Consider the following 11008-nt stretch of genomic DNA (forward strand, 5'->3'; position numbering starts at 1 on the left):
CAGGATTTGTTTTAATCAGTGCCATGGAAATTCTCACTCCACTGAATACTATCACTAAAGTGTTCTCTGTCTAGATTTATATATATATTTTCCATTTAAACAAAGGAAACAGAAGAGGGGAATTCATCATGGGTTATTGTGGTACTTTTACAGCAATTTTAGCAATAATGACATTTAAGTAATAGTGATATTAAATGATAGCATAATAATAATAAAATAATAGCCCTTAAATGTATTGAACACGAATCGCATGCTAAACTCAGTGCTAAGCTAAAATATTTCCATGTATATTTTGTGCAAAATCCTTATGAATATTCTATCAGATGAGCTTATGTGTAACTCCACCAGGCATACTTCTCTTATTCTGCTTTCAAAGACAAGGAAATTGATGAGAAGTGTGGTAACTGTTTGATCAAGATGAGACTGGTAGTAAGTTGTGAGTATGAATTTAAATTCAGGTCTAACTCCAGAATTTGATTCTTAATCCCTACATGAAAATTCTGATAATTCCTTTGGTAAGAGTATGTTTTCTCCTGGAAAACATCCCCCATTATGTCTGCTTGTGCTCATACCTTCAGAACACAGTCAAGTTTAAAACATGATAAAAATGTTTAAATAGTGTGCTTTAATAAACAGAAATATCTTCATCTAAACAATAACACAAAAAGGCAGGCTGAGCCCTTTGAAGTGGCTTCGTTGCTATCTTCCATCCAGAACAAGAGAAGGAATCAACAGCTGCAGAGTAAAGAAAGCACAAAACCCAGAGATGGAGGATTCTGTAAATGACCAATTACAAGACTATTAAGCTGCACTTTCATAGCAAGAGGCAAAATATTCCATTAAACTGAAAATTCTTCTACCCTTCACTCCAAGGCCCACACAAACATTAATGTTGCATTTATTAGGATGTATTTCCTGTGCTCTATCAACTTGAATTTCAGCAACTGTATTAATACAGTCCTTTCGCTTTGCACATATATCTGAATGATGGATTCCATCACTGGAGTTTTGTAGAAAGAGTGGAGTGAATGAAATAAAGTTTGGGAAGAGCCATCATAATCCATCATGATGGGCACTGAATCAGGACAAGAAGAAACCTCTCTTCTCATTTATTTGAATGAAAATTCTACTATATATTTATTGCCTCTGTACAGGGCCATCTGTTGAATAATGGAAAACAAGCATCTTTCATTTGGAGGTAGGATTTGTGTGCTCAAGTTTCTATGGGCCTGCAGAATGTATCTTGTTTTAGAAATGAAATAAAATGTAATTTCTTACTGTAAGTAGATGTGGTTAAGCAACTGGCAACTTTGATGTCTTTAAATCACTGCAGTTTCGGGGTAGGCAAATCTATAATTATTTCAAGCACTTCTTTATTGGTGCAACAATTGAGCAGTGTACATAGTGGTCAACAACCTGGGCATTGTCAGACGACTCTAAGTTTGAATCTAGACTTTGCCACTCACCAGCTGTGTGACTTTCAGCTATGAGAATCACTTTCTTCAGCTTTACAGTGTGGAATATTATATGTCCTTTGCAGAACTACTGTAAGAACTAAATGTATATGGGCACAGTGCCTCATAGCAAGGGCTCAAGTTAGTACTGTGGTCACTACTAGTAGTATTGAAAAGAAATTAGAACTTCTATTCTCATAAAGTGAGATATGTGTCCCTTTATCATTGTAATTTCATATCATTTTACTTTTGACCTTATAATTTAATAACTTGCTCCAAGAAACATCTAGTAGTAAATATAGTTGAAAGAAGATTACTTGTCAAACATGAAATACTGTAGTATTAAGTGTGCTGGCACAATACTCTTCTCAGATAATTAACCTGTAAAAATATGTTATTGTTTTCTTTTTAATTAAGCACATTGAACATATATATTTACTGTGCCAATTGGCAAAAGGTCCATTAATTAATCAGTCTGACTATATGTTGCATAAATGTCTTCTAAACATAATCGCATATGTATTGTATTTGTTGGGAAAATGTGTTTGAGATTGTTCTTTTCTGCCTATTTAAAGTAAAAGAGGGTGAGAAGTAGAGTTAGGCTTAATGTACTTTGTACTCCATTATGCCATGAAAATGCTTCTGTGCCCTGGAGACAACAACAAAAGATTTGCTTTAATGACAAGAATCAAGTATCGTTCTAAAGCTTCCGGGTAGGAGGCCTATAGGTTGCAGTTTATATCAGAAGTATTTGCTCTCTCTCTCAACTGCATCTAGGTGGGAAAGATGTGGTCACAAATGCTTCAAGGTGATATAGTAAATGTTGGAAAGAGTGGGGGAAGAGGCAGAGTTTTGAATATCTCAAACCTGAGCTAGAAGGATTTTATTTAAAGAAAACAGCAGATATTATTTTTCACTCAAGGAATGCCAGTCAGCAAACCTGACATTAATGTAGGAAATTAGCTCTTTTAGCTACGGTGCTTTCAAATGCACATGGCTGAAAACAAATTCAAAATAGTCAAAGGAAATTTAAAAACAAAACCCAAACAACAACAACCACCTCAACAAACAAGTACTGGAAATTCAGGGACGCAGCCATATTCAGATACAGATGGATCTGGAAGTTTCAGAGTATCAGCAGGGTTGCAGCTCTCTCTCCATCGCTCAGCCCTGCTTACCTCTGCAAGACTTTATTTTACAGAAAGTCTCTTCTTGTGCTGGATGGTCACTGGGAGTCCCAGAGTCATATCTCCCCAGCTTAGAAATTCCAGAGAGAAAAGACAATTTTCCCATTTTTCTCTGAGAGAAAAGTCTTGGGGAGGAGTCTGGTAGACTTATCCGAGGTCAGATGCCTACCCATGAACCAATCACCTGCTTTACTGGAGTTCAGTCCCTGGGCGACTCATCCCCCCGGGGCCTGTGAGGAGGCAGGATGTCATTACCTGGTAGTTCTCCAAGGAAAGCCTGCTGTTTTTGTAAGATGAAAGGGGAGAGGACATGGATAATGAAACCTGTATCTGCTTCTGTAAAATCCACAGTTCTTACTCCCTGCCCCATGTCGATGACCATGCAGTAAGCTGACCCAGGAGGTCATTTTTCCCACAACAGTCTTTATATATATGACTAAGGAACACACTGGTAAAAGAATACGGGAGAAAGTCTGAGAAGTATGAGAAGTCAGCTAGACTGATATTAACTAAAAAAGCTGTGTGAAAATATCCTTAAAAAGTTGCCCCCAACTCACTCAAAGTCCAAAGTTGGAGCTGGAAATACAATGTCATGGAGTTTGGATAAGAACAGGTTTTCTCCAAGCTGAACTATGACACAGAGATTAGAGACTTCTAGAAACTATACTTTTTGAAAGAAAAAACATCACATGAGAAAAATGAGGCCTAGAAAAATTAAATGACTTCAGGTAACATAGCTAATTAATGGCAGGACTGAGACTATACTCTGTGTAATTGGCTATGGTCTTTTAAATCCATGATACAACTTCTATATGTAACAAATTTGTTAAACCCTAAATGTTTATGAAATTCAAGTAATCCATTATCTTAATTATTCTTGAAGAGAAAACATCCAAAGACTTCTTAATTGTATGGGTATACATACATAAAATACACGTGGAGGTATCTTCAAATATAGTATGCGCCTGTCTCTATTCCTTCCCTCTCCGCTCTTGTAAAAAATGCCCCTTTAAAAATTGCCCACTCACCATCTGTTAGGTAAATTTGCTGAAACACAGTAAATGTGGAGACAGAAATTGTTATAGAGACTATTCCAAATGGCACTGACACCTGTATTTATGAAATTTTTAAAAGGGTAAGTTAGAGTTGTTCTTTTAAAAAAAATCCCACTATAGTAACACCACATCATCCTAGGTGCCCAGTTCTATCCAATTACATAAGATGGAGAAAGAGAGAGAGAGAGATAGAAACAGAGAGAGAGAGAGAGAGAGAGAGAGCGAGAAGAGAAAGAGAAAGAAGAAAGGAAGAAAACCAAGTAGTTATGTATAAAATGTTGCTCCCAAAGTTTGAGATTATACTCAAGCATCAATGAACAGAAGGAAAACACTTACAAATTTACAAGTGTATTTCATTTATGGTACGAGGGACACAGGTTTAGATTTGCAACACGCTCCCACAAGGGTCAAATTGACCACTTTTTTCTATCTAGTTGCTCTTAAGAGAACAAAACAATTGAAACAGATGCCATTCAATTCCAAGTCTGTAGCTTAGACCATGTCACTGCACATGAAATATTGTTCATTCAGAGTCAGCACATAGCAAGAGTAATTTATACTCTCAGAGTGTTTGCTCTCAAGTCAGTAGCAGAGAAGCCTTGCATAAAAACGTTCCCATTACTTTCCATTGTAATATATCTTACTTATAGCCCATGAAACAGTGGTCAGGGGAGATTTATTCTTTGGACACCATATTATATAATCTCTCCACTTTCAGCCATCCCCCACTCTGTGATTATTTTTTAAATATGTTACTCGTAGTCAATATTAATTTACATTTAATCTTTCTTAGCATTAGGAGAGTATTATTTTGTACAGGCTCAGAAACAAATCTCCCGAAATTCCTCCCTGATGCTCCCTTCAGGCTGAAAATGCATTGCAGGGCGGCTGCAGTGACTTAATTCTAGTTGGCAGAGCCCTGGCCACGCACTAATTTCATTAGCCTCAAATTCCTGGATTTGAAAGATCCACTGAATGTGATTCCTGTCCTGTGACATGTCACTTACTAACCAATTCAGTGTGCATACAGAGGAGAGAAAGGACTTGCTCAGCTCTGGCCCACCGGCAGGCAGATGAGAATTCCGAGTCAGAGACACTGTTTACATCTGAGTGGTCATTCTTGCCCGGGTCCTCATTTTCAGGAAAGAGCTTCATTCCAGGCTTTGCTGGCAGCTGCAGCATTTGTTACATCCATTACTATCTCCTTATTCCTTCCTGCCCCCCAGTGCTCAGCATCCCCCATGTAAGTCACTAAGTCTTCCTTCCCCCAGCCTAGAAGCTTACCTCACCATAAATTTTTATCTCAAATGATAGGTTTGGCACATTCCCCACAGCAACCCACAGGGACTGGGGAAAAGAAAACTCAAATCTCTGGAGAGCTAAGAATTCAACCATTTAGACGAGTTTCTTTTATACAGGACAGTCTTCATTGAGCTGAACCCTGCAATCCCAGAAAAGATTCACCTACCCGTTCTTTTCCTCTTTCCCTAAAGTGACAGTGACTGTGCCTTTGAACAATGGGTCTGTGTTCCACTCTTCTCTCTATTCATTTTGCAGGTTTACAGAGGCTGGGAAACTGGGGACTGGACTTACATGCCAGGAGCTTCTAAGATCACATGCAAAAATAAGGTTACTGGAAGAGATTGTTGGAATCTATCTCTGTAAATCTGAACATGGGCAGTGGTTAACCAGGACGCTCACACCAAGCTTATATCCAGCTTGCAGCACAGCTACAAGTTGGTGCATCCCTCCTACTACCAGCCTCTTCTCAATAAATGCAGGTGAAAACTGGGGGCTCTTTCCCCTCAGCTGTTCAATCCAACATGAATAGCTGCAATTTGCAAATTAGAGGAAAATGACAGTGTTTTCTCTGAATGGTTTTGGTCTCAACCCACACTGCTAAAGCTGGCATTCAGTTCCTTTCCTTCCCAGCCCAGGGAACGGGGGAACTAAGCATAAGGCAAGCGTTTTCTTTTCTTGCAAGTGCCTCAGATCCACACACCAGAGAAGGAATCAGCTCGCCCTGGAATCTTTTTCAGCAAGCACAATCCTTCAGCCTAGTCTGCAAGCTCTATCTTGACTTTAAGATTTCACTGTTTTTTCGACAGGCAGGCCCATCTGCAGTACTGCCCAAGCTCCAAGTGAAGAGAGAAACAGGCACCAAAATAATTTAAAAAATGTCAAACAGCAAATGTGCCTTCAACCCCCGGAGCTCCAGTGAAAATACCGTGAGTTGCCCCTGTGGTTCTCAGGTGACCTCTGGCCTCATCCTCCCTGCAGCGCTGCCTCCTCAGGTTCTCTAGTTTAAGCTCAGAGGTAAAGGAAGTGCTTCTGGGTTTTGCTTACAACAACCCAGGCTCTTCCTGAAAGCATTACCTCAAAGTGAAGGCTGCCCAGAAGCACTTTTGGCTTTACAAACATCTAGAGATCTCCACGGTGGCATACTCAAGAGGTGCTAGGGATGCTCAGAGGCTCAGAGGGGCCATACGAGGCTGCAGCCTTAGACAGGCACCCCTCCTTCTGGCACAGACGCAAACTTCACACTCCTGGGCGCTGATGTAGTGACAGCTTGAACCTCACAAGGAGTCCCTTCCAGAAACCCAACATGCTTCAGGAAGGGCACTTGAGAAGGAGCCAACTCTTTAGATACGGGGAGCATAAGGGTCAGCCAGAACATCTGGAGGAGGCATTAACTGAGTTTGGGGACTACCAGGCAGGGAGGGAGCTGTGCATTAGGAAAGGATCACTTCAAGATAGAGATGAACAAAAAACTTGGAGGTAGGAGCAGAGAAGGAGTAGAGAGGCAGAAATTGAAAGGGAGAAAATAAAGAGAGAGAGAGAGAGAAAAAAAAAAACAAACAGCAGGGAGAAAGGGACACAAGGAGAGAGACACACAGGAGGAAAGACAGAGAAACAAGAAGAGAACCCATAGCCAAGCAGACCCTGAAACTCAATTTCTTCATCCAAAAGCCATCCATTTATACCCAGGGCGGCACAGGAGCCGTGGGGCTGAGGCTGCGGGAGCAGGCGGCGGGAGAGCACCACGGTACAACCCGCCGCTCAGCTGGCCCGATCCGCCGTCCTCGCATCTTCCGCCGTCGCCCGCCTGCACCCGGAGCAGGAGGACCGCCCGGCCTTGCTCAGCGCACCCTGCGGCCTCCCTCCAGGCGCCTTCTTGCCTGGCTCTGAGAAGCGTCCTCAAAGCCCAGGATTGGGGTTGCGGGGCTGCGTTCGGGAGGTTGTGGGAAAGGATGGGCAGGGTGGGTGCAGAGGAAGCGATTTTGTTCCGCAGTTAGCATGAGCTCATCTCTGGGCTCTCAACTGGCAGGAGTAGAAAGCTGATCGCCCGGCTCCTGCCAGTGGCCGGATCGCAAATGCAGTTTAGACGGTGCAAACAACTGCCCAGAGCAAATCACCTGGGGGTCACGTCTGCGGGTGGCATCTCCCCACCTGAGGACCGTCCCCACGCCTTCTGCCCCATGCCCTCGCAGAGACAGGTTACAGCTCGGGAAATCCAACCCGAGCGAAATGGGCAATTAACATCCAAATGTAGGTGAAGACCTAGCCTTCGGTTTAAGAACTGCCTCCCTAAGCTCTTCTCGAAATTTTCCAAGGGAGCTGCAGCTTGCCGGGCGGCTTGGGGCAGGGAAGCTGGGGAGTTGAGAAATGCCTAGTTTCTAGGCGTCTTCTCATCTTTCATATTCCTTGCGCCTAACTGCCTCTCACAGGAGTCCGGCACTTTTACAAGCCTGTTTTTGAACCATATTTCACTCTAATGCAAACCCATTTAAATCATCGCCTTGTTTTTCGGAGATTGTTTCTTGTAAATGGGGCCATAAATCCATAGTGTCAAGCCGGATGGAGGGGAGCGCGGACAGGCGAGAGATGGAAGGGAAATGAATCAAGCAGGGAAAGTACCTCCTCGGGTGAGGTAGGAGGGATTCGGCAGGATCCCCAGGGTGGAAATGAGCGAAGGCTGACCAGACCCCGCACCCCCGGAGTCCAAGCCAGCCTTCAGGATAAAGAGCGCGGGGAGCTACGGCGCGCTCTGCCCCGGAGGGAGCGCCCCCCTACCTGGAAAAGCCTCAGGATGTTGGCTACCATGATGGAGACCGAACTCCCCGAAGCCCCAATCACTCCAACTACTTTCTCCGGCTTGACGAAAACGGGAGGCTCGCCGTTGGTGCAGCGCACTTCGGAGGTGTCCTTCTGGATGAGCGCCTGGACGAAAGTGAGCGACTGTTCGAGCGCATAAGTGTCCCTGGAACAAGTGTCCAGGATCCGCGCTCCCAGCGTCACGTTGGGCAGCAGGTTGGGATCGCTGTTGATCTGGTCCAGGGCGTAGAGCATGGCTTCCAGCCTGTGGATCCCGTTCTCCCTCTTGATGTCGCCGCAGGGCACTCCGCTGGAACCCTTCGCGTGCACCGGGAACAGCCCCCCGAGGGTGACGTCCCCCTCGATCCGAATGGAGTGCGGGGCGTACATCTCCTGGCCGCGCGCCGCCGCCGCCAGCGCGCACAGGAGCACCTCCAGCACGCAGCAGGGGAACTTCATCAAAGTCAGGGCGCGGAGCAGCTTCCCCAGCTGGACCATGCCGCTCCCGCGGCTGCGGTGGTGGCGGCGGCACTGGAGGGGACGGTGGCGGGCTCGCCGGAGTCCTGGCCCCTTGGGGTGAGCTCCTCCGGGGAAGCCCAGGGTCTCCTGCGGGCGAGGAGGGTGGGGGCGCCCGGGGAAGGGCAGCCAGCGAGGGTGCGGGGTCCCGCGGCGCCTGCCAGCTTGGGGCGCCGTGCGCTCTCGGGTTCCCCGGCCGGCGCGCCGCGCTCGCGCTCGCGCTCGGTGGCTTGCAGCTCGAGCTCTCCAACAGCCCAGCACTGGGGAGAGAGCGCGGATTGCTATCGCTTTAAATGGTCGTTCGGCTCCCTCTCCTCCTCCTCCCACTCCCTCCCACCCTCGCTCGCTCTCAGGCTCTCCCCACCCTTCCCAGCGCCCGCCCTCCCCACTGTTTTGCATCATCACGCAGGGAGGGGCTGCGTGCTGAGGTAAGGGGAGGGGGGGAATGGGTGGGCGGCTGTGGGAGGGGGGGAGTGCCTCCGATTGGGAGTTTCGAGGTCCCCAGGGAATCTGGGGATTGCAGGTCGCAGGCGAAGGCTGAGCTCCTGCTCCGGTCTCAGTGTAGAAGCCGCTCGCTCGCTCGCCTGCACCCACACGCACATTCTAGGCACAGGGTGGCATCAGCCCCGGACAGGGCGGTTCTATCTGGGGCTGACTGCTTCCAACCCTGAAGTCCGGAGCCGGGGCTGTCAGCTCCGGGAGAGTGCGAGGTAGTCGGAAGGTGATGCCGCCAAGGATGAAGGGTAGTAGGGAGACCCCAGTCTCTACTGCTAATTCGTCTGTGCCAGTTTTTCCTAAGAAAAACACACATACACACAGGGGCCTGATTTATGACTTAAAGAACCTTTACGCAGAGACTTCTCCGGGGCCAGGCACTGGGCTAGCCTGTAGGGAAAGACGCCAACAAGAAATGCTGGGAATGGAAATGCATCTTTAGTCTTCAGGGGTTACTGTGGCCGGAGCCGGATGAAGTAACCCTGGTCTCCAGTAAATCTGTGGCGGATTCGCTCCTTTTCTTCCTTTCATCGCAAGAGATGGAACAACTGAGAACTCTGTAGAGCGCACTTTCTTCTCTGGCGCTGACAGGTGTAAGCCTCCCTCCTACCCATTTCCAGAGACGCTTTTGGGCATGCTTTTGATGTCAGGTTTCCGCGGGCAGGAAACAGCAAGAAAGAGGTGACAGTAGGAGCAGCAGATAGAAATCTCCCCATCGATCCAGTGATCCGGTATACCATTCTTTTTTTTTTTTTTTTTTCTGGCTGAAGATTTGGGGGGTTGGGGAGTGGAATCAGGATGCCAGAGCAGGTTGTAGTGCAGTTAGGAAGCTGTTTTTCAAAGGTGTCCCCTCCTGCAGGTCCAGCCCAAACTTGGCCCATTAAAGCAACAAGTGGCCCTAGTTCCTACATAAGGAAGGGCAATGTATCTGTCCTTGGTACCCAAGTGTACTCCTATGGTGATCTCTACTTTTGCTGAGACTTTCTGTTGGAGTGCAGCAAAACTATCTTATACAGAATTGAGGGTGGAGAGAAAACCAAAAACAAGACTATACTTTCTGTTGTAATGTTAGTGTACTAAAGAAAAATGTCCTTGCACATAAACAAAACAACACACACACACACATCTAAAAAGTCAGCAGTTGGGTAGTTGTTTGTCTCTTCCACCAACCACCTGTATGACCTTGGCACTTCTGTTCCTGTGCCTGGGTTTTACTTTCCCCATCTGTAAAATGATGACATTGAATTGTATGTTTTACAGGTTAACTTTTAACTTTCAATTCCTCTGTTGAAATAGGCCATGCACCTTTGGCCATGGTGTTCTTTTTAGACCAATATCCTTTGTTGCTTTATGTGTAGGGCACCCGTTTTTTGATACCCAAACAACACTTCAAACATTTCCTGATACAGAGGATTTTTTTTTTTTTCTTGTTGACCGCCTATTTATCTTCCTTCTAGGGAGAGTCCGGTCCATCATTTTCTTTTCAGACATGCCCCTCCTCCAGGTTTCAATACTTAAGGTTTGAGGAGGAAAAAAACCTTCTGGCTACAGTGTTCAAGGAAGGGAACAGAGGCTAACAAGAGTTATGCAGGGCTAATCCCTGGACTTCTGCTGGAGTAACGAGGGTGATGACATAGGGTTACCACTGTCCAATAGACGATCCGTGCCGGAGTTAAAAGAAAAAGGTGCCTCCTTCCTCTAAATGCTTTATGTATATCTTTTGGACAATGTTACACTATTTGATTTTGTAAAAACATACCATTTTACTGCCATCTTCAAGAAAAGTGATGTAAAAAATATACGAATCTACCCCTGTATACAATGTGATCATCAATCACTCATAGATGTGATGCCCTGCTATATAAGTGCACACCTTGTACAACCTTATGCTGTGATGGGCCCGCCCCTTCCAGCCAGCCCTGGAGCTGCGAGGGTATAAGCCTGTAGCTGTGCCAGAAGCTCCCACATAAACAGGGAAATATTTGAATCCCATAATGAGAGATACCAGAGAGGAGAAAAGGAAGAGAGAAAAAGGGGTGGGGAAGAAAGAAAGGGACCTGGTTAAAACATGTGAACTCCTGGATCCACATGTGCCTGAAAGATTGCCTCTGTTTTCTGGTTTTGTTTTTTTTTTCAATTATATAGTATTTTATTTCTGTTGTTTGAAGTCAAAATATCCTCTTGGAACTCACCTGTTCTGCTATTC

The 11008-nt window shown here is 45.6% G+C and overlaps 1 protein-coding gene across 1 annotated transcript in view; it reads right to left on the reverse strand.

Annotated features, from left to right (window-relative positions):
* The window catches only part of GRM7 (glutamate metabotropic receptor 7), an 818732-nt gene extending 810443 nt beyond the window's left edge, over positions 1-8289 (reverse strand). Inside the window, exon 1 of the mRNA XM_057555658.1 lies at positions 7771-8289. Coding sequence (XP_057411641.1) covers positions 7771-8289 — 519 coding nt within the window. The remainder of the gene's footprint in view (positions 1-7770) is intronic.
* Between the last annotated feature and the right edge of the window lie 2719 nt (positions 8290-11008).

This window comes from Balaenoptera acutorostrata, chromosome 10 (genome assembly GCF_949987535.1).
Source record: "Balaenoptera acutorostrata chromosome 10, mBalAcu1.1, whole genome shotgun sequence".
Taxonomy (NCBI): domain Eukaryota; kingdom Metazoa; phylum Chordata; class Mammalia; order Artiodactyla; family Balaenopteridae; genus Balaenoptera; species Balaenoptera acutorostrata.